Here is a 24,196-nt window from a genome sequence, read left to right on the forward strand (position 1 = left end):
AGTATCTTCTGTATTTTATGAATTCTTGATGAATTGTTTGTCCTTCCCTGTGAATTGTCCTCTGGTTAAACTAACCTAATCCCGGCCCCTATTGAGCACATTTCAGAGACTCTCTCCAACATGCAAACCCCCAGTCTTCTCATCTTCATACCGTAAAATAAATACCATCGCTGAGTGGCCGCTGATAGTTAAGAGTCAAATTAGCATCAGCATATTATTTTTGCAAAAGACCAGACAAAAAACCTTAAATACAAAATATTTATTTTGAAAATGTCTTTATAAGAGTTAAACATAAAAAAAAAAAAATTCAAATCAAACCCATACAAATTGTTTGGTTACTAGCATTCCACACTAGTGCTAGGAACTAATAATGGAGAATTGCTCACTCAGGGGGAACTCAGAGGCAATGAATACATCTCCACCTCTTCAGATTGCACCCAAACACTGAGGCAAAACAGAAGCGCCCAGAAAGTGGCACTGGTGGTGAAATGGCATCCTGTCTGATCTTAAGACTAACATAACCAGGGTGAGCGGGCATGTGGCAACTATCCAAATTATTTTTTTCTTAAAACAAAAACACGGAAAACAAATAAAGTGAGTTTAATACATATCTGAAATACAGTGGTGACTTAACTGTTGGCATTGATATGGAAAGGAAAAAGTAATAAATGAGGGGGCGCTCTTCGACCAAAATTCAGTATTCCAAGGAGTATCCCAACCTTTTAAAATCTGAGCAGTGTGCTTCTGAAAGTACTGGAGAAGAAGAAGAAAGACTGGTTTTCAGTTGTTAGCAGAGTCTGAGCCGCAGAGGTCAGCGATGCATCTTGGAGGCTGCAGTGGAGTCAGCTTAAGGCTAGTTAGCCCGACCTTAAAGCAGATATAAACGTATAGTATTCTTAAACCTTTTTTATCTTTTTATTGTGGTTGTACAATATTCCCTGATGGCCTGATTTGGCCGCTGAGTGTTATACAGAATCCTGAAGAGATATCAAAATTAAAGAGGAAGAAAACAAACAAGAGAAGTGATGAAATTGTCCATTGAGGGGAGAGGAAGGGGGAGTTTGATGGGGGAATCCTGTTTGATGCAGTTTGTGGGACCCTTTTGTCGCGCTCCCTTGTCCCCCTTCTTAAAATGTTACACACGCTGGTCAAACACACACTGTCCCTCCATCGCACTGCCGTGGCTATCTGCTCTGAGGATGAAAGACAAGTGTATTGTTAAGACTAAAGAACGAGCTCGAAAACAATGATTTTTTTTTCAAAATGAGATTTATTTCTTTACCTATGTCAACTTCTTGGCTTTGTTGTAAAGTGAATCCACAACTTTGCTCATGTTCTGAATTGTTTCCAATGCCGCTCCGTATGTTTTGTCCACAGGGGGCTCGTCGAAAATGATCAAGACCCCTTCTCCTTGGTCCAGGATTCCTGCGCAAAGATATGTCACAAAAACATTAGACACTACACTGAATATACTATTGCTCCATTCTTTAGGTGTACATGTTTTATACCCGGCAATTTTTATTACCGTGAAACTTTGTATCCAGAATCATCTGCGATAATTTCCTCTCAACATCCCCCTATTAAAAAAAAGAGAAAGGAATAATGAAACCCTCATTTCAACGAGCTGTAAATGATGATTGTAACTCTCAGGAAACATTTCTTAACTGCACATATACATACCTTAGACAGTTTGATAAGACCGGATATGTGTTCTATCTGAAAACAGAAGGAGAGAATCAAATCATTAAACAATGATGAGGAATAAGTACAGTGGTAGATTAAATTCCCACAGTCAGCCCATAATATGGAAAGAATGCAACTTTATGATATACAGGAACAAGTTCAAATGTAGGAATTGGTAACAAATGCAGCAACGGCTCAAGTGTATAAGCCTAGCAGGGACTTACCTGTACTCTGGAGAAGGGTTCAATGACTCGGATGAGGTTCTGCTCCAGCAGGTTGTCGTACAGCGTGGCCAGGTGAGTGGTGATGATGGGGTCGTCCCTCAGCTCGGCTCTGTACTCTGTGAGGGCCTGCAACATGCACACCATTCAGTTTAACAACAACTTCAATTGGCCATTATATTATCAGCAGGTATTATCATCCAAATTAACAGTGAGGGACAAAAAGCAAAAGGACCAGTATCTTAAAAGGAAACGAGAGCAGAAAGCTAAATGAAGATGTTCATGCCCCATCTGCATCCGTTAAAAAGGTCCCATGTCATGGCCATTTCTACTGATCAGAATTCCATTGTGAGGTCTACTAGAATAGATTCACATTGTTCAATGTTCCAAACTCACATTGGTTTCTCATACAGCGTCTCTGTATAGTATGTGTATTCACTCTGTCCTAAACGGCTTGTTGGAGCTCCTGCCCCCCTCCCCCTATGAGCCCAGTGTGCTCCGATTGGTCAGCTCGCCCACTCTGTTCTGATGAGTCCACCACCTTACAGTGGAACATCAGTGATTATGTGTTACAATGGCATTTGTTAGCAACCAGGAAATGACACCAGTAATGACAAACAGATGAGAATGCTGCGTGGGCTCTGGGTGCCGTGTTGGCGGGACGTTGCGTGGCTCGCTGCTCCGCCCTTTGGGGCTCGAGGAGCAGACAGTGTGATCTGTATTACTGGTGTTGTTTCCTGGTTGCTGCGTGGGGTCTGCGAGACAGCGATAAGATAAGGCTGAGTGAGTGTGTACGGAGCTCCGCGGATTGGTCCATTTGGACTTCGTTACGTCACTATGACCAGGAAGAAACAAATGAAAAAAGAGAAATGTCCAACGAGGCGTTCTGGGGCAGCACAGACGGGTCTTTTCTGTGTTAGAGTTTTACTCGCTACAGGGTGTACTTTGAGGGTTTGTGACTCTGCAGACCGTTTACATGCAGAAAAACCTTCATAACACACAAGGGGACGGGTAATAATCAGAAAAGCATGACATGGGACCTTTAACACAGTTATGGTAGGACTGAAAGAGTTCTTACCTTTTCAAAGTCTGCTAATGATCTGTTCTTGCAGGCCTGGGCCACACACTTCAGTGCATCCGTCTAAAAGAGGAAAGACAAAAGATACATGTTATTCTACAGAAAGTAGGGCTGTGCAATTAATCGTATTTCAATCGCGATTACGGCTTGCGACGATTATGAAAACAGCATAATTGACAAAATACGATGATTTTGCTGGGTGCGCTTTCACCCCTCCCTAAAAGCCCACTCGGCCACGTGGGAGTGACATGTGTTGTGAGTGTTCAGCGCGAGCGAAGATGTCAGAACAAGAGCAGCAACTCGTTAAAAAGAAGGGTCAAACTATTTCCACTATTTGCAAGTACTTTGCCATTACATTTCACATCGCTAAAGATATGTGCCCAGTTAGCACTGTTAGCAACCAGGGCTTTAAGCAACTTGTCAACACGTTGGACAAGCGTTACGCGATGCCGTCTCGGTATTATTTCAGCAGGTCTGCGCTGCCTGCGCTATGTGACAAATGCCGTGGGGAAGTTGAGAGAGATGTGGCTTCAGCTGACTACTTTGCTACCACAACGGACCTATGGTCTAGCCCAGGGAGGCCCAACCAGTCGATCGCGAGATGTGTCTAAAAATAGAACAACAATATTCTGTTTTATCGTTAATGTCCTATAACATAATCTTCCTGTGCCAGAATAATGCACTTGAACGCATCAAAGCTTTGTGATTGGCCGGCGTCACCCCATGTGTCGGGGCGTGGCTGAGGGTCTTCAGTACAGGTGGCAATATCGTCACCTGCCTGCGCTCATCTCTGAAACCAGACCATGTAAACAGGCTGGTGTTTCTTGCGAACAATCTTTAAGAGATGACATGAGCAGCCCTACCAGCATTTGCCATGGTGGCCTAAACATTTTTATTTGGTCTTAAATTGTAGTTCAACATTTATTTCCTGTTACTTCTGGACCATGACGGTTGGCCAGCCTTCAACGTTTAACTGAGTGGAATATGTTGAATATGTTTTACCAAAATGTTGGCTATATGTTAAGGAGTTTTCAGTAGGTTGTGACAGTGCACTGCAACATATTTGATTTAATTTATTTTGGTCTAATTTATTTTTATTTATCATATTAATATATGTTTAGTATGGTTTTGGAAGTGCGCTCCAACATATTTGTTGATCTTGTTTATTGGTAAAATATTATTTGTTTTAAAGTTCAATAAATGGTCAATGAATAATCGTCAAAATAATCGTGATATCAATTATTGACCCAAATAATCGTGATTATGATTTTTGCCATAATCGCACAGCCCTAACAGAAAGTAATTAAATTATTACATTTACATCCACAAAACTAGATATCTGGGAACTAAACAAGTTTATTTTAGGGAGACCAAGACAGAGCCAGACGTAACTTCAAAAAGCTCCATTGCAAGACACATAAAACAGAATTGTTTGAATGAAAGAGGCAACAGAAAAAAAGCAGCTTATATTTCCTTTTTTCCCCAAAAGTATATATCATCACATTTATTCTTAATCCTACTTTTAATTTAAGGTTGAACAAAGTGACATTGCTGCTTAGCCCAATCTGCTATGAGTAGAAAGGTGAGCACTTGCCTGTCGGCCGGTATATCGCAGGCCCAGTTTACCACTGATCAGAGCTGGAACCTCCTCTGGGCTGAAACAGATAAATAAACATATTGAAATAAAAGTCAGTAATGTAATAACTCAAAGTTACTAAGAGGGTGTGCAAGTAATGGAAATTCATTCACTTTTCAAGATCTACTTACGCTTGGAGGACAATTTTGCACAGAAGCATGTATTTGAGTGATATGACGGCTCTGGGGCTGTTGATGGAGTCGTAGCCCTCGAAGGCCTCAAAGAAGTAGGAGTAAGCAGTCTTCCAGTCCTTCTCCTCAGCTGCGTGGATGATCCCTGCAACACAGAGGACACAGCATGACAGTGAGTTACCGTCTGTAGTCACAACAAAACAACCGACACCGTGAAATGTGAAATACCAACAAATCTGGAGAAACTCGCTGGGGGTAGCTGGTAGGGATGCCAGCGATTATTCGTTACAGTCTCCATAATCGATTATTATTTTTAAAAATCGATTTTATTTATATATATTTTTATTATTATTTATGTTTTTTTTTTTTTTTCTGGCTTAGTTTCAACCAAAATATAGACTAATGCTAATAATAGTAATAGTATTAACAATTGTAAATGGCCATTGGTCACACCACCAGTTTGTTTTACTGTAAACTTGGAGGAAGCCTGCGTGCAGAGCAGACTGCTGCTGCAGCACGCTACACACCGCCCCCACCCTCCCTCACACGTGCGACTAAAGATGAACAAAGCGGCAGGTAAAAAGAGTTCCTCCTCGTGGAACAATAGGCTAATTATTGAATGTATTTCAATGCTGCTATTATTAATACAGGCTACATGATGGTGGTTTATTTTTTGTTATTGTCTAAAGTGCCTGCCATTGCCTTTATTTGAAGATGCGCGCACAATTTATTTATTGCAATGCTGCTATTATTAATAATACAGGCTACAGCCTGTATTAATAATAGCATTGCAATAAATAAATTGCTATAATAATATTTATTGCAATGCTGCTATTATTAATACAAGCTGTAGCCTGTATTTAATAATGGCAGCATTGCAATAAATACATTGTGCGCGCATAGCGCATCTCCAAATAAAGGCAATGGCAGGCACTTTAGAAAATAACAAAAAATAAACCCACATCATGTTGATGTGGGTTTATTTGTCGTTTATTTTGTTTGTACTGTTAAACATGTTCCAGTAAAGAAAACAACGGAGTTCCTTTTGTCTGAGTTTTTTTTTTTTGTCCCGCGGGGGAGGGGGGGGGTCGGTCGATTAATCGATTATTATTCGCCAGGGCTGCCGAATAATCGATGTTGATCATGGTCAGTTTCTGGCAACCCTAGTAGCTGGTATGTACGATTACACACATTAAAACGATAGTTACGGCTGTAACTACGGTTCTATGAGTCCCGGATGACCGCCAGAGGCGATGCTTTAAGCACTGGATATGTCCATCGCGCGCATGCGCAGCTCGAGTACCAATAACAACAAAGTCACCTGTGACCCACGTGACACCGGCTATATCAGCCGGTGTCGTCAGAGGATCTGTTCCCAGAATCTTCTCTCGGGGGGGGGGGGGGGGGGGACGACAGGCGGCCCGCTAGCAGCCCCTACACCGGGCCCAGGCTGAAGGGCCAAGAAGCGACTTCATCATGCCCCTATCGGCAGCTAGCCGATCCACTTTAGAGGACAGCCTGTTTCTAGTCCTTCTATTGGGGGGAGCACACATAGCCGCTGTGACAAGGAGAGGTGTCTGTTGGCTGCTGCCAGACGTTCCACCTCAGTGATTCTAGCCACTCTGAGCGCCCGATGCATGCAGCTACAGCTCATGCAGGCGTTTACAGTGAGAACCTCCCTCATATGCTCGAATTTCGTCCCCACTGACCGCCAGAGGCGGCCGAGGCAGGAGGGGCAGCGGTCGTGGCCGTCCTCGGGCTCAAGAGAAGCCATACAGGCGCTACATGAATGAGCCATTCTGTAGGTAGCCAGATGCAGCGTAGCCGGGAGCGGGTGCGAGACCACGGCCTTCACCAGCTACCTGCTTAATGGAAAGAGTAGAGCGTTGCTGCTTCTCGCCGAACAGAAAGAGGGATGTAATTACACCCACGTTACCGGCAGAGCGGGAGCGAGAGCACTGCCTTCACCTGGCTGGATTAATAAACACGGCCGTTCAGCGTCTACCAGGAGCGGGGGCGAGAACACTGCCGGCTGAGTTAGAGACGAATGCCAGATGCAGCGTAACCGGGAGCGGGTGCGGGAACACAGCCTTCACCAGCTACCTGCTTAACGGAAAGACAAGGCAGTTCAGCACCTACCAGGAGCGGGGGCGAGAACACTGCCTTCACTGGTTGAGTTAGAGACGAATGCCAGATGCAGCGTAACCGGGAGCGGGTGCGGGAACACAGCCTTCACCAGCTACCTGCTGAACGGGAAGAGTAGAGCGGTGCTGCTACTCGCCGAACAGAAAAAAGGGATGTAGCTACATCCGCATTAGAGGGAGCGAGAGCACTGCCTTTACCTAGCTGGGTAAAATAAAGAAGCTTAACAGTACACGCAAGACATTAGCCGAGCGGCTGCTGCTAACGATCAAGCGAGATCAAGTCAAATAACACACATGTTTAAGACCAGATAACTGGGAGAGAAGAGAACAGCACAGAGCCGTAGTTACTGCAGTAACCATGGCCAGTGCTCACACAGCATAGAGCCGTAGTTACAGTAGTAACTCTGGCCAGTACTTGCACGGCTTGGAACCGTAGTTACAGTTGTTAACTATGGCTTAACCTACATGGCTTAGAACCGTAGTTACAGTAGTAACTATGGCCAGTACTTACACAGCATAGAGCCATAGTTACGGTATTGACTATGGCCAGTACTTGCACGGCTTGAAACCGTAGTTACAGTAGTAACTATGGCCAGTACTTACGGCTTAAAACCGTAGTTACAGTAGTAACTATGGCCAGTACTTACACAGCATAGAGCCGTAGTTACGGTATTGACTATGGCCAGTACTTACACGGCTTGGAACCGTAGTAATTATGGCCAGTACTTACGGCTTAGAACCTTAGTTACAGTAGTAACTGTGGCCGGTGCCTAAAAGTGTCAGCCAAACGGCTGCCCACTAGATAACATAATATTGGGAGGATGAAATCCTCCTTAATGGCCACACATGCAGAGCACACAGCACACAGTGAAGATTGTTCTCTGCATATCGTCCTAGTGCTAGGAGTCTAGTACTAGGAGCAGTAAATACAACGATATAGCGCTACTGCAACCATACCACGCGTTTACCGGGAGCGGGAGCGAGAGCACTGCCCTCACCGGCTGAGTTAAATAATGAAGCTTAACAGTACATGCAAGGTGTTAGCCAAGCGGCTGCTGCTAACAATCAAGCAACCAAGTCAGAACACAATGTTAAGACCAGATAATAGCTTCTAAGAAATAGAAAGTACTTACCTTACTCTCTGCATCTAAACGAAAAACGAGTTTAAAATATGACACTCTGGGCTTTCCATACTAAATTGAATGAGGGACACAGCCAAAGCTGGGACTCAAATGCTAATGATAGCTCGGGCACAACTCCACAAGCAGAACTTTCAAAAGAGCATAAGGGCAACTTTATGGGAGAGGAAGCGGGAACACTGTTGTCACCAGAAAGTCTAAGCCAAACAAAAAATAAGACGGCAATCAGGACAACTTGGCTGGGAGAGGGTGCGGGACACAGCCATCACCAGCAACAAGTTGATACAAACCTGTCCGTCGAGGCTCTGCACAGCGCACAGCCGGCCACAGCTCCTGGAGGACGCGTTAACAACCCGTAGCTCCGACTTGTCAGTCGCGAAGCTGCACGCGGCCAGCTGCTTGCAGCGCAATCCCTCAGATCAAACGTTCAAACCTGAACGCTGTAGGCTACAAAAATGTAGCCATGGTACTCTCGCGCAGCCAGAAGATGAAAGGAACCGATCCTCTGATGACACCGGCTGATACGTGGGTCACAGGTGACTTTGTTGTTATTGGTACTCGAGCTGCGCATGCACGCGATGGACATATCCAGTGCTTAAAGCACCGCCTCTGGCGGTCAGTAGGGACGAAATAGAACCACTGTGTGCTGGCTTTCACTGGGTTTTGACCAGACAAGATCGCAATAAATAATGTTGGATATTCCAAAACAATTAGCTGCAAGCTGCCTCTCCTTCCTGTTCACTGTGTGTTATACACAGGGCTGCACATAACTGGTGCGCAAGTGCGCACCTCGGCCAAAAAAAGAGCACCGGGTCATTTGAAAAAAGGCGCATTTGCGTACCAACATTGAGAGAGAGGGAAAGAGAAGAGAGGAGAGAGAAAGATATTTGAGAGTTGCATATGAACTCAGGGCCGGCCCGTCGCACTGGCGTTGATTTTCGCCTAGGGCGCCAGATCTGTGGAGGCGCTGCGCTGGTAGTTCTGGGAGGGAAAAAAACATTTTTGACCGTTGGTGCTCATCCTAATTTTCGGCCTTGATGTAACAATATTCATAATTAAGTAAATGGAACACCCTTTTCACCCCGGTTCCACCTTTCATTTGCCCTGTACGATGGGCGCTGTAAGTGATGAAAATGGGGGATGTTGGCTTATCTGGCGCCCGCAGCTCACAGCCAAAATGCGAGTGAGTGAGGGAGAGAGAGAGAAGGGCGCACCGCCCGGTACCGGCGCTGTTGTTATTAGAATCTGGTGCTAGCTGCTCTAACGGATATAAGAAGAAGATGTTTCTACAATGATGTGGAGGGAGAGTCCTCTCCAGTCAGACTGAGAGGCTGATACTACAGCTCAGTGAGGTAAAGACTCTGAGTGTTTAGATAGTTCACTTTAGTCTAAGTTCAAACGGTTTGGTCACAATTTATATAAACATATTTTCAAGGCACTCCTTTATAATTATTGGGATAAAACAGGTTTGAAATCATTCCAATGTATACTATAGGACAGTAACCAAACATATCCTTTTAAAACTGGGCTTTCGACCCAAACCCAGCTGTTGACTTGTGGATGCAAGCAGCTAATCAGACTCAACCAGAGAGAAAGTAGTAGGCCTACATCATCAGCTACCATGTCTGACAGAGAGGAAGACAGTGAGGAGAACAGTCAGGAGGGTAGTGACGACAGCTTGTAGGATTACTGGTCACGCTAATGTTGTCTTGTATTCACCTCTGCATGTGTGTTCTGTGTTCACCTCTGTGTGTTCTGTGCCGTGTGTCTGACAAATAAAGACCGGTTTATTTATTTCATTTTAAGGATGAGCACCAAGCAACATCTCCAGGTGCTCCTTTGAGAACCAGGGCAAACAAGTTATGTGCACCCCTGGTTATACAGTCATAAATAACTATGATATTATCCCAGCTTGTCTGCGTTCACTGTTAAACACTGTCACAACTCTGTGACTTTGAGATGGTTATTAGCATAAAAGAACACTCAATCACTCTAGAACAGGGATATACATTTTTCTAGCAGCTGTAAAGAACTTCATAGAAGGTTTTGTATCGTACCAATTATAATATATTAACCCATTTAAAGTATTTTGGAAATAATAACATTGTTTAAAATTTGAACTCGTGCAGGGGTTAAATGGGCGTCTACCAAAATTGCTCCTGTAGGAATGTCTACCATAATTAAGTGTACGCTAGTACCATGGATACAGTAGGCTGAATGAGATCGAGCGCTGGAAAAAATTAAGAGACCACTCCTAATTTGTATTAAATCTCAATCTGTACATGCATGGCAGCCACTCCTTTCCAGTGTCTGTTGAATTACAACAGAGATAAATGTTGTCAGTAGTTTATAGAATAAACTAAAAACACATAACTATAAATAGTAAAAACCAGAGAAACTGATAATGCTGCAGTGGTCTCTTAATTGTTTTTCAGAGCTGTATAATGTAATATTATATTACAGACTTGTCTGGCACCCCCTAGTGGGATTACCAGAGAAGAGAAAGGGTTTGTCTCATCTTGCTACAAACCTTATGGCCCCATAATAATGAAAACATGCTAAATAAGAACTAAATAGTTGAATACACCTGTGCAAAAACATTCCACAATTTCTCTATTAAAATGTTATCAACATTTAACAATTTATTTTAAGACCACTCCTGCATACAAGGCACACATCTTGTTTTGTAATGCTTAATGATCAGTCAACAAGGGTTGCCTATTGTGGAATTGATTTGTGTAATTTAGCATTCAGAAATATCACAAGAAAATACAATTCTTATTTGATATATGTTTCCCCATACAGACACACTGAAACTGGAAGACCTTAGCCCAGGTAATCATATTAAGTGAGCATATTGAACAGGTCTGACCTGACTGCATGTCCAGAGCGGCCTGGAGCTTGGGGGGGCAGTAGATGCCGTTGGCAGTGGTCCTGGCTGAGGTGAGGGCAGCGCGGGCCTTGGGCAGGTTACTGAGAGCATGGTACGTCTTACTCTCCAGCAGCTGCACCTCCACCAGCAGAGCTTTGTCATCCATCTTCTTCAGCTCCAGGAGCAACTGGGTGCCTGTGGGTAGTACAATAAACCAAAGTTAATGTGATGAACATTAACTGTTGCAACAACTCGGTAAACAGCTGGGGGGTAAGTCTACAATAGTAGTCTGATATGTGCTGTTCTTTCTCCTCTCATTTTAAGTTAAAACGGTTACGGTAGGTTGATCATCAGATCAAGGGGCGTTGGTGAACTCCAGTTCGAAACCCGCCTCGGCCGCCATAGCGTCAGGCCGTTGTGTCCTTGGGCAAGACACCGCATTTGCTCCTGTGGGTCATGTCCACAGTAATGGCTCTTACCTGTCTAATATGTGTACTTGTAAAGCGCTTTGAGCACCTGTAAAAGCGCTCTAATAAAAAAATGTAATGCATTATTATTAAAACATAATATACCACATATGTTCCAAGAAGGACCACAACTTTTTAACACTCAATACAATAAAATTGCAACTAGAGAGGATATCTTTTTAGTTTTTGTTCCTCTGGGTGATTTTTCACATTATGGCAATGCATGCCTTTCCATCCAGTGTCTGGAGCAGAGAACTATGCTTCCTTTAGAGCAAAGGGGGAAACAGGGTTTGTCTCCATAAACACTCACCAAGTGCCAAGGCCTCCGGGTATCTTTTGGTGTCAAAATAGAGTGCGATCAGTCGAGCCTGAAAGAACAAGGTGTGCCATTAGACGAGCATATTAAAGGCACAACATGCAGCATGGACCAGCAAGACCAAACACACTTCTAGGATATATGTTACACCAAAAATAACTTTGACCTACTCGGCATTTAGAAGTCTGAACTTGGTTTGTGATAATCGTTTTTTTTTATATAATTCCTTAAAAATGTAAAACCTATTATAATTGCAATTATTCATCTTTACAGAATATTTGTAAAGGCCTAGGAAGAGCAGCCTAATGGGCTTCAAATTCCACACATCTTGCTTGTTTTCCCATTCAACCCTATAACTCTACTCCCACACATTCACAGTGTCTTGATATAAACCGAGATTGCAACAAGCATTACAAATTAATGACATGTAATGCCAGGAACAAAACTAAATAACATAAATCCCATACATATATAGATTAAGCTGAGAGCTCATTTTCATTTGAAGCCCCTGTTCAGGTAGAAACCAACATGAACCTGATGTTTGGTCGTTGATCATGCTCTACACACTAAATGATATTACTGGCATTTTGGCCCACATGATGGAAAAGGCACGTTTTAGATACTGGCCTTTTAAAAATCTAAAGCAGTTTGGGAAAGTGCTAAAGGACTGGCGGTAGCTAGATCTATGCAAAATTGTGAAGCGGCATTACATTGCTGTCTGCTGAGGCTACTGTTGAAGGACAGTGTTTAACTATTTTAAGCTGAATCTTATCCAAGTACATCACAAGAGGACTCCTGAATGGTATTCACAGTGCTATTCAACTTTTTCTTTTATTACTCCCATCACATAACTTATGTTTGTCCTCGTGGCTTGTCTTAAGAGCGTCCCTCGTCTCAGATTTCACTTACTCACACATGGCACTTTCATTACATAGTTTTATACATACATAAAAGTAATAAAAGATGTTGTTGAGCCAAAAGCTCCAGATATTCCTGGCTGTGAGTGTGCTGGCAGTCATTTTGCTATGAAGCAAGGTGACGTCATCGTATATGGCAGTGTGTAGTAGCTATGTTGGCATCTTTTGTTTTTTACTTTCGTAATGCAAAGTTTACAACTCGTCACAAGCTTTATCACATTTAGCAAGTTCCTCCACCATAATATGTTTGAAATCAAAGCGTCTCCCACTCCCTGAGTCAGGAAATGTTCAAATGTGATTCCTCTCACAGCTGCTATTCATGTTTGGGGATATCGCTTTTGTTTATACTATCATTAATCATTAAAGGTGTCGTGTGTTGGCGCTAATCACGGTAAGGAGAGAGGACGGATATATTAGCTGGGGTTGTTTCCCATTTTCTGCCTCATCAGCAATCAAGGTCTCAAAGATAAGGCAAATAATAAACACTTTAGAGCCTAATTGGTGCACATAAGTTGTTGCGAAACCCTTATAATATTTTAGTGATATCCAATTATATGGGTGTTGATGGTTGACAGAAGGAAAAACATCCCTATTGTCAGAGTCTAGCTTTGAGGTCTACACATTAATGATGGAGAACATCATATGGCTTATTAAGCTTCATATATTCCATTAGAAAGCACCCACAAGGTTTTTCTAGACCTCTTTACCTCCAGAGCCTGTCGTAGGAAGGTTCTCTTCTCTGTCTTGGCCCATTCAATGCACTCAAGACACAGCTCCACCTCCTGTCCTGTCGCTGCCTCCATGTCCAGAAAGAGATCCAGCAGAGAGCGGACCAGCCGGGCCGCCTTCGCCTTGCTGATGGAAATCAGGAAAGGCCTCACAAATTTCAGCAGCCCACCTAGTTCTGTAGACAAAAAGAGAGACACATTTCAGAGATTGCATACATAACATAGAATAAGTTCCATTAGGTTTCTGGGTTAAGTAGAGACAGACACAGAATGGAAATCAAAGTTGATCCTTACCGGCAGCCTGTCCCGTCTTGGCCAGCAGCGTCCCCAGCTCCAGGATGCTCTGCTCTTTAACCCTGACAGCTTCCTCATCGTTCTCCTGGATATCTCTCCTCACTGATAAAGAAAGACAACCAGTTGACAACAGAAACCAATTTACTTATTCTATCCTAACCTAATGCAATGTGTACATTTTAAACGGTGTGGGTGCCACAGCGATACACTCATTTAATCAGTGAGAGACTTTTAAACATGATCTTACTCACTTCTGTTTTGATACTGTTTGTAATCCTATAAAATCTGTTTTATTTGCATTACCTCAATATAACTTAATGTTGGGTCTCCTTACTATTATGACAATTATGGATGATGAAAATAACAACTCATTGTAGGCACATTTTACATTAGTCACCCTAACCCAATTCCTTTTTCTTTAAATAGCTTTCCATGTCTGAACATCAGTCCAGAACCCACATATTTTACAGTTACAAATCTTCATTTTAGACAGCTGCTTTATCAGGACATAAAAAAGGAATCAAACTTTAATACACATTTCTGTATGAATGTCTCCCAGTATGACCTCCAACTTTCATGTTGACAAATCCTTAACGTTACATCTGTATATTGTTTTACTTTTTTATATCCTGAGTATTCCATGGCTTGAATACAATTGTACCAATAAAAAGGTGGAATGAGCAAATGTCTGGCTTTATGCTAGAAAGAACAACTTATATATAAAATTGTAAGTACTCAAATTACTTATAAATGATTAACTAAACTACTGAGAACAAAATCAATGCTTTGTCACGACATAATTATGTGAGCGGATTAATAGATGTAGCCGGATAGTTTGACAGCTAATGGACAGAAGTGACAAGGCAATTTGAGGACAGTGATGCCTGTAGGAAATGTAAGACCTGTTTACAGTAACTTACATTATTGTGCAATTTCCATAAGATCGTGTATGCGCCACAAATAACACAAACAAACCATGGCCATTTAGCAACCATTAAATAAAAAAATGGTAGTGGTTATTGTACTGAATTAGAAAGCTTCTTTTCACTGTGTTGACGAAATGGTTTAAAGGCTTTTGACAACAAGCTAAAGACGTTAGCCTGAACAGCAATCATGCTAACATGACAGTCTTAAGTTGAGCTAATGATAGTTATATTAGAAACTGTGGTCAATGACGCAGCAACACAATACCCAATTACACAGTCAAAAAATGTAACATTTGTGAAAACTACTAACACATTTCACGCCCAGGCCTAGAGTTAGCATAGGTGCTAACGCGCTAACTAGCTAAAATCCACTAGCATTTGCCGTTACCCAGCGTTCAACAGTGAGTCAGCAAGGCACACCACCGGCTCTTGCTATTCAACGCCACTAGCTAGCATGTTAACCGGGCCGCCTGAACACTGACCGAGACATTATTTCGGTATCAAACGTGTCCATCTCAAACCTCGGACGAACACTTACCTATTGAGTGGAGAATGTCGATAGAGGCGTTGCGGTCCGTGCTAATGAGAGACTGGGCTCTCTGAAACTCAACCACTGCTGCAGCCGCCATCTTCCTTATTCAAATGCTGCCTGAATGAAAATTACGTGAGGGGACTACGTTACCTTACGTGTGTGTGTGACGACATCGTGCATGTTGGGATATAAAGGCAAACGGGAAATGTAGTCACAATGAAAAACTGTAATTCCACAAAGCGTGTAGCCTATATATAACGGTATATGTAATTTGTTGTCGATTATCCTTTTTAGGAGTCATATTTCCTGATTTAGTTGGACAATATAAACCCGGTGGAATTATTTCATGTAGCCTAATGTTACTCATCGCAGAGGATGTAGGCTATAGCCTAAAACATGGATGTGCCTGCTAGTATCGACACATGTAATTCCTTAGGTAAGCTATGTGCTTTTAAAAACCTTTTAAAAAGAACAAACCAATAATTGGCATATAGATAGACTGTATTAGCGTATACATTTCTGAACACTTTAAAAAAGGCCAACAAGGTGAATATCAGAAAATATCAAAAATCATTTGGGTTACAAAACAGGGACCTATCATTTTTAAAAGATAGGCCTACGTGCCCAAATGCTTACCAAAAGCCACAATTCAATAGTTTTCTTGATAATGTGACACAATTTCACGTTTTCAGTTTTTATTTAAGAATTGAGTCATCTAAAGCGAGATGCAATACTCCTCTGAAACCATATAGCCATACATTATGATAAAACTTCAGCATCCGACGAATCCACAACGGTGATTCCCCAAGACGGAACAATTTAACAACAATTTTAATATGTATATATTTATCTGGGGTCTATATGAGGATATTATTACAAATTGAATAAAGAAACACAATCTGACAATTAAATGATGCATTGGTCTGATAAGCTATCTCATATTGGAGTGGCACAGATACAGGCACGCCCCCACTGAGGACTGTAGGAACATATCAATACAGTAGCCTATATGATGAGATACAATCCGGGGATTAAAATCGCACAATCGCCTGCAAAGTACTACTCAGTATGCTTCGATCGATCTTGCCTATCAACTGGTGCTTATGTGGATGCTGTTAATTGGGTTATTGGTGATAATGGTGTCAGGAAGAAAAACATCCTGTGAGTTCAGCGGGTTCAGTTTGCATGCTGTGCTTCTTCTATAGGCGGAGTGGTATCCAGCAGAGGCAGCAGCGCGCACAGAGCGCAGGGCGGCGCCCCACCACCGCCTTTCCGACAGTCCTCCTCACTGAGCCAGTGACACAACACAACATCAGCCCTCGCAGCATCCGCATCTCACGGCCGAGGAGGACCAGGAGCACATCTTCATCTAAGCATCCATTCCACAACTGCCTCCCATCGTCTGCGCATCGCCGACACCAGGCGTGTTCCTCCACCGCTGGGTCTTTTTTTATTTTTCGCCTCGACTCGGATTATTTTCTTGGGTTCATTGCTTTTCTTGGAGATGGTTTTACGCTTTTAACGCGTCTTGTGAGGAAAACAGGCTCGGGACGCGGAGCATCGTCGTTACAGCGACATATCCTCATTGAGAAGGACATTTGGTGAGTTTATTTTCATTTTGGTACATATTGTTGCATGCGTTCACATTGTAAATATATTTGGTGCATAACACAGAGGATGTGCGGCTATATAAATAGGGAAATAGGGAACTAAATTGAAATAAATTGAAATAAATTAGATAGGCAGCTAAATGCAGCACCATATGTAAGATGTTTACAGATTGGAGGAAAATAAGAGTGTTCTCTTAATCTCTTAGCCACCGCCTATCACGGCCATCATTTTTATTTCGACGCAGACACTCAGTTTCAGCACCATGGAGAGTACCCGATGTACACAACAAGAAGCCCGATACATGCTCTTTAAACCCAGTGAATTGACATTTAACGCTGATGTTTCGGAATTTTTGATGGATCAGATTGATAACAGGGTGATGGAATGAAAGATGGAGGCTCGGATCCTGCGCAAGCGATCAAAGTCGATCATCGAGAGACGTATGCATACAGTAGATACTGCAGCGAGGAGGAAAACATGTTGTGCAAAGACAGAATCATACATCTGTTTGCTTATCTAGTTTTAATAGAGGTGGAATGACCTTGGATTTGTGTTTTAATATGCTACTGTATATGCAGCAGGTGACCTTCACCTATTAAGGTGTTTACGTTTACAGTCTTCCATTTTAGTGAGGGGGTGGCGCATGGTGGCTCGTCGGCCATTGCCCATACAATATGTCTCTCTCATTATAATATGTTCATTCATCATACTCATTTTCATCAAATGTGGACTAATTCCTTCCCATCTTTGATCTCCCATAGTATTATCACCATTCATATGCTCATTGCAGATTATGCATTTCAGCTGCAGCATCACACCGACATGTTTGTACATTCAGGATGCTTATTACATTGATCATGCAACAGCAGGGTTCTATATTTTTGTTGAATTAATTAGCATAAGCTTTACTGATCCATCCCACCAATTACTGAGTCAAATCAATACTGCTAATAAGCCTGAGGTGCAGTCAGATAAAGCACTCAAGCACACATTCATGAGAACATTACAGAACTGATAACCCTGATATTACCACATGCAAGCTGAATCATCTAGAATTGATCTGAGCTTGGATACATTGTATTTGCTTTTTGAAGATCCTATGGATAATCTAAGAGTCATTGATCCTTCGCCAGCTATTCTTCTAAATATTGATGTTTTCTGCTTCCTGCAGTGGCCATCAGGAGACGCAGACAGACAGCTGAAATCCAGCAGAGTGGAGGAGATTTTCTTCCTCTCAAAAAGCTGCAGGATCTCATCCTCCCAGGCCTTAGATGCCCAGCGGCAGCCTCTAGCCCGGGACTTGCAGCTCCCAGCAGCATAGCGGCTCTGAGCCCCTCACGATCTCCCCTGGCAGACCCTCTTCTGACCCAGTGCGGCTCAAGCCCCTGGAAGCCCCCCTACAGTCACCATGGGAACCGTGCTGTCTTTGTCCCCTAGCTACCGAAAGGCGGCCCTCTTTGAGGATGGGCCGGCCACGGTGGGCCACTACACGGCCGTCCAGAACAGCAAGAACGCCAAAGACAAGAACCTGAAGCGCCACTCGCTCATCAACGTGCTCCCGTGGAAGCGCATCGTGGCGGTGTCGGCCAAGAAGAAAGGCTCCAAGAAGGTGCAGCCCAACGGGAACTACCAGAACAACGTCACCCAGCTCAACAACGAGAACCTGAAGAAGTCCCAGTCATGCGCCAACCTGTCCTCATTCGCCCAGGATCAGAGCACTCCAGCTCTCACCAAGGCCTCCAACAACACAGTGGCCTCTGTGAAGAAGGCCCCTCTCACCACCTCCAACGTGGCCCCCGGGACCCCGAAGAGGGTGATAGTCCAGGCCTCCACCAGCGAGCTCCTGCGCTGCCTAGGGGAGTTCCTGTGCCGGCGCTGCTACCGGCTCAAACACCTGTCCCCCACGGACCCGGTGCTGTGGCTGCGCAGCGTGGACCGCTCTCTGCTGCTGCAGGGCTGGCAGGACCAGGGCTTCATCACCCCCGCCAACGTGGTCTTCGTCTACATGCTGTGCCGCGACGTGGTCTCCTCCGAGGTGGCCACGGAGCACGAGCTGCAGGCCGTGCTGCTCACCTGCCTCTACCTGTCCTACTCTTACATGGGCAACGAGATCTCCTACCCCCTGAAGCCCTTCCTGGTGGAGAGCTCCAAGGAGACGTTTTGGGACCGCTGCCTGTCCATCATCAACCTGATGAGCGCCAAGATGCTGCAGATCAACTCCGACCCGCACTACTTCACCCAGGTGTTCGCCGACCTGAAGAACGAGAGCCAGAAGGAGGAGGAGAGGAGCCGCCTACTCATCGGCCTGGACCGGTGAGGGGATGCTGGGGGGGAGGGAAGGGGGGGTTAAACACCAGTCTGGCATTTTGAAAGAAAGATGGTTTGTGATGCTATTTATTTATTTATTATCGTCCAAATTGAAGTAGGACTAGGCCAATTAGGAACATTTATAACAACTTTGTAACTAGTATGACTGAATCTTTCACTCTGGAGGGGGAGAGATTACAAACGTTTGCATTTTTGTCACCTAAAAATGGGGTTTTGCCACTTGATGACATCCATTTGACAACGCCAAAATGTTTTTTCAAACAAGCAATAGATGGATTTTCGTAAACCCGAGAATGAAAGCGTTTTTTTCGAGGATGATGTATAGTAAAAGACAAATGCCAGACCTGGGGTGAATCCTTTGCTAACGTACAGATATATATATCTATATGAAACACTGAAAATCTTAAAAAGACAATGCAGACAAAACTAGAAGAGGAACATCTACAGCAATGAATGTGGAGAGGACGAATGCTGCGGCAGCCTACCAGTGACCTTCTGACTGTTTGACCATGTGATGTGCTGCCTACTGCAGGAGGGCGAGGGCCATCGCCTGCCTGGCTTTCTTCCTGCATCACGGATGAACAGCCACCCCCCCCCCCCCCCCCACTCCCACTCGGCTGCAAACTGTGGCTGTGGCTCTTGCCAACACCTCGTCCCCTCCATTAACACGGATACGAGTGGACATCTTTTGCTGCGATGCATATCTGAGAGAACAGCAGGGGCCATCGATGCTGGATCCATATTTTTGTGGCTTTCTGTTTGTGGCTGTACACTGGACAAGAGGAAACAGATGGATTGACAATAAGCAAACATTGCATTGTGGGACTTTTTTTGACAACAGCCAGAGGACTTTTGATGAGTCAGTCAGAAAGACCTAACTTACTTTCATCTAGAAAAAAATAATGGATGTTTTACTCCCCACAGGCGTACACCTATGGAGGCTTATTTATTGCTTTTCTGAAACAAGTTTTCTTTGATTTCTATTATTTTTTACTTAGAAATGTAATGTTTTGCACGTGTGCCATGCAATTTTACAGAGATTTACAGAGGCTAGGAACAATATTCTTCTTTTTACTTGATTTGTAAACCAACTGCATCTGCATTAGAGAATGCTGTGAACAAAGTGACACTAGTTTATTTAGCCCTGCTTGCTAAAATAGGATTTTTGTTTACCAGGGAAATTCTTTTTGTACTTTCTTCAATTTTTGGAATGATGTTTAATTTCGTGCTTACGATTCAGCATAGAACATGTTTAAATAACAGTGCCATATCTTTGATGAAAACCCCACAGATCTGAGAACACTCTGTACTCTATATCCAACTGTTGAAAGATGGTATGGGTTTTTCTAACTACTTACTGACACATAATTTATTGCCATTTACGTATTTATTTAGGCACATCTAATGTTAAAGAAGGATCGGGATGAGAGACTTTGAGAAGGGGAAGGATGTGAGGAGGGGTCCTGCTTATCTTTGGTGGGAATGAAGATTGATCTGGTTAATGCAAATGAATGTTGCAGGAATTTATCGATGAACACCTAATTAGAAAAAAAACAATGTCAAATCTGACCATTACCAAAGTGACATCATCAAGGACACCTTGACAGAAACACATCTGTTTACCTGAGAAACTGCCCTTAAAAACATCTACTCTGCAAACTGCTGTCCCACATATCACACTTCTCCTTATATTGAAGGCACTCACTGCAGAAAAGCCCCTTGAGGATTTTCCATCAGCGTAAATCAAATGCAGGTTGACATCACATTCATCAAGAGGCTGCGGGAGATGACCTCTATAGGAATAATCACACTTTCAATCATAGAAACCACCAGAATAACACTGACAGGCTGCAATGGCAACCACATGAGAACCATAACAGGAACAATTCGATTTGTATGTTACACAGGAAACAGTTTCTATGTATATAAAAACTACAATCACTGGAGAATCTACAGGATTTCGATCTAAGAAATCCTAAATAAGCTGTCAAACAAGCATAATGGTAGTGCCAACAAAATGCCTCCGTCATGTTTTAAATGTGTTCCCAGAGGATTGAAGGCTTTTCGCTCCTGTGTGAATCAGAGGTACTGAGCAGCCTCCTCTGCTGTGTGGAGGAAGTTCATTTGGAGTGTTTGTACTGGCACGCACTTTGGATGGGATTCTGCTCAGGCAGAATAAAAGCAGGGCTTTCGGGGTTAAGGGCCTCATGAATACACCCCCATTGGTTTTCTTTCTGTCCACTTTCCCCCCCGATTCACTCGAAATGTGCCATTTTTTTCTCCACTTTGCATCATTGAGTACTTGTTTGAGAAAATACTTTCACAACGCTTATAAAATATGAAAAAAGACTCAAGTGATAGTTAAAGTCAAATTCTTTTTCTGTATCTTGTTGCATACTTTGTAGATAAAAAATAACGAAACAGTGATGAAGAACTTCAGAAAGGGAGGCATTCGATGGCCGCATGTGTGCGTGAATGTGTGTGTGCATGTGTGAGTGAGTGGCAGCGTTTTATTTGTACAGAAGAATGTGTGACATGTTGTTTTTCTTATGGACATGAAGCATACACCAACCACACTGCTACTAGGATTTCAGTTTCCCTCAGTGGGGGTGAGGGAGGGGTGTCCATGCTGTTCAATAAAAATGTTCTTTTTGAAAAAGACAAAAAAGCTGTTACTGTAATTGAACCTTTTTTTCGGTTGGTTTCTGCTTATTTTCATTTATTTTTGTACTGTGATGGAAAAATAAAATGCACTGATCGTTGAAGGTGGCCATTTGTGTTTTTCTACCTCCAGCTGTTGACTGATTAGCACTCATGTTTAGATCTGCACTTTGCAGTATAACACTCTAGTATTGTAGGCTCAATTTTGATAGGGAAAAGCCTCAAAGGAACCCTATTCACCAAAATATTAATACAATGATTTCTTCTTACCTGTAGTGCTATTTATCCGTCTCGATTGCCTCAGTGTGAGTTGAGTGTTGGAGATATCGGATGTAGAGTGACTGACTTATTTCCAATATAATGGACCTAAATGGCACTTGGCTTGTGTTGAACAAAAAGCACATTTGTAAAAGTTAACAGCAATGTCTCTTTCCAGAAATCATGACCTGTTTACTTGAGATCATCCACGGACCTTTTGGTGAGCAGGAACTATTTTTCTCCCTATTCTTTCTATCTACTGAAGTACACCCACCAACCGTATCAATGTGTGAAAACAAACATGCTTTGACAAAGTTAGCTCACGTTACAGCTCAGCTGAGGAGGATGTCATTATTGTTTACATTTCTCGCTGTCACAAGCCTGAGTCACTCTTCCATGAGTTCATGCACGCTTTCATTCTAGGCAGTTGTACGGTTGTTGGGTGCAGTTTGGTCAACTACACGTAAGTATATTTTGTGTTTTGGGGTGAACTGTCCCTTTAAGAGGGATAGAAGAAGGATCTTGGGCGTGTTATTATTTGTACAACAGACACCTGAAGTGGTACGAACTGATTTTGCCAACCATATATTGCACAATTATTTCGATCGTTTTACAAAATATATTTACGGACTTTTCTTCACGCTCCCTTGCTTTTAAGTGTTTATGCCTTCTCAATCAAAGAAGCTGCTTAACATTTACAAATGACATCCTGATGGGAGGAGGGTCCGGAAAATCAGCCTCATACTGTATCAGTCTGTATTCCTATTTGTGTGTTTACATTTAGATATTTAGTAGGGCCGGGACTCGATTAAAAAAATTAATCTAATTAATTAGAGGCTTTGTAATTAATTAATCGAAATTAATCGCATTTTTAATCACATATAAATATTTGACCTGAGAACAGTGAGAAGCAATTTTTTTCACATGGATTTTAGGCGCATTCACACCGCAGTACTTTTCCCACAAAGGTTCATGAGAACTCTTTGAACCTGGAGGAGGATTAGGCAAATGAAGCCGCTGACGTCACTTCTTCTTCTTCTGCTTTGGATTTACTGGCAGGCCGCAAACCACTTCACGGCGTATACTGCCGCCCAAAGTCCCCGGCCGGAAGTCCCCGGAGTTGGGGACTGGCTTCAGTAGAAGCTGCTGGGAGTCCCAGCAGCCTTCCGAGTAAATCGCCAGAACGCCGACACCTCCTCATCTCCACCGCTCCCATGTTTTATTTTGTGTTGCCATAAGTTAGTCTCTCTGCGTTTCTGCGCTGGGCTAATGCTAATAATGCTAATGCGAGGATATGGCGACAATGCTTCACAACACTTTTTGGGAGTTTTACGGGGCGTGGTTTGCAATCCGCCCAGCCAATCAGACATATAGCTCTCTTCTCACAAGAGAGCCGTACGAAAGTCTCTGCTCTCTAGCAGGGACTTTCGTGGGGTGAACTAATTTTAGTACCGGCTCTTTTTGGTGTGAACGCGATAAAAGAGGCTAACGTCCACGCTAGCTGCTATATGTTTTGCATTGAGGTGATACTTGAGGCTTGATGTGCTGCGGTGATATGCGAATTCCTTTTTGCATAATTTGCACACAACCGTGCTCTTATCGACGCTTCCATCCGTCCGTTTTTTAAAACAACATTTCCCACTGTTGTTCACTGTGGTTTGTTGTTGTCTGAAGTCATGAACGTTAGTTGGTGCTCCAGTATAATCGGTACGCCTGAAACTCATCCAGTGAGAAACGTTCCGCGGTGCAAAAATAAGTGCGATTAAAATGCGTTAATTTTTTTAACGCGTTAATGTTTGTGTAATTAATTAATCTTAATTAACGCGTTAAAGTCCGGGCCCTAATATTTAGTTTAAACATGTAAAACACAACAAAATTAAGTTTCATTTCCGAGAAGGTTCAGGAAGTCTCACCTTTAAAAATAAATACAATTAATAGAAACAGAAATATTCTAACTTTCTGCCAGTGTTCATCATACACATGTCAATCAAATTAACCGTGTTTATGTCCAAAACACAACTATGGAAATAATCTTTAAAAATCAATGTATTATTTCCATAGCGACAAGAATCTTCCAAGAAGCATCTCCCTGTGAATCAGTGTGTATCTCCTCACACATGCAGATCAGTCTGGGTCAGTGTTTTCTTTGCATATCGCTCTCTCTCCATTAACTCCCATTTATTTAACCACCAGGTCAGTGAGTCCTGTCTGACTCAGTCACCTCCCTGAGGGGAAACAGAGTCGTCCCACTCTG

General features: G+C 43.0%; 2 protein-coding genes across 3 annotated transcripts; one reads left to right on the top strand and one right to left on the bottom strand.

Annotated features, from left to right (window-relative positions):
* Nucleotides 1–244: 244 nt before the first annotated feature.
* psmd11b (proteasome 26S subunit, non-ATPase 11b) lies at nt 245–15,247 on the bottom strand. Of its 2 annotated transcripts, none has more exons than XM_034217542.1 (13): nt 15,091–15,247; nt 13,627–13,728; nt 13,312–13,508; nt 11,682–11,739; nt 10,905–11,099; nt 4,750–4,894; nt 4,577–4,637; nt 2,983–3,045; nt 1,908–2,033; nt 1,681–1,716; nt 1,526–1,577; nt 1,283–1,425; nt 245–1,188 (listed from the first exon to the last, which is right to left on the bottom strand). In XM_034217542.1, the coding sequence occupies exons 1-12, from the start codon at nt 15,179–15,181 to the stop codon at nt 1,283–1,285; spliced, it is 1,269 nt and encodes a 422-aa protein (XP_034073433.1). In that variant the 5' UTR covers nt 15,182–15,247; the 3' UTR covers nt 245–1,188. The 2 variants fall into 2 exon arrangements, with proteins under 2 accessions (XP_034073433.1, XP_034073432.1); XM_034217541.1 differs by having other exon boundaries at nt 245–1,193.
* Nucleotides 15,236–21,792, top strand: cdk5r1b (cyclin-dependent kinase 5, regulatory subunit 1b (p35)). The gene is made up of 3 exons (XM_034217543.1): nt 15,236–15,520; nt 16,290–16,685; nt 17,867–21,792. Exon 3 carries the CDS (start codon nt 18,104–18,106, stop codon nt 19,010–19,012), a length of 909 nt encoding a protein of 302 aa, XP_034073434.1. The 5' UTR covers nt 15,236–15,520; nt 16,290–16,685; nt 17,867–18,103; the 3' UTR covers nt 19,013–21,792.
* The last annotated feature ends 2,404 nt before the right edge of the window (nt 21,793–24,196 follow it).

Source organism: Gymnodraco acuticeps, unplaced genomic scaffold (genome assembly GCF_902827175.1).
Source record: "Gymnodraco acuticeps unplaced genomic scaffold, fGymAcu1.1, whole genome shotgun sequence".
Taxonomy (NCBI): domain Eukaryota; kingdom Metazoa; phylum Chordata; class Actinopteri; order Perciformes; family Bathydraconidae; genus Gymnodraco; species Gymnodraco acuticeps.

Coding starts and splice junctions, on each gene's coding strand:
- cdk5r1b (XM_034217543.1), top strand. CDS start 18,104: ATGGGAACCGTGCTGTCTTTGTCCCCTAGCTACCGAAAGGCGGCCCTC.
- psmd11b (XM_034217542.1), bottom strand. CDS start 15,181: ATGGCGGCTGCAGCAGTGGTTGAGTTTCAGAGAGCCCAGTCTCTCATT. Junction 2,034..2,982: donor CATTAGCAGACTTTGAAAAG/GTAAGAACTCTT, acceptor TGCATGTTGCAG/GCCCTCACAGAGTACAGAGC. Junction 1,717..1,907: donor AACCCTTCTCCAGAGTACAG/GTAAGTCCCTGC, acceptor TTCTGTTTTCAG/ATAGAACACATATCCGGTCT.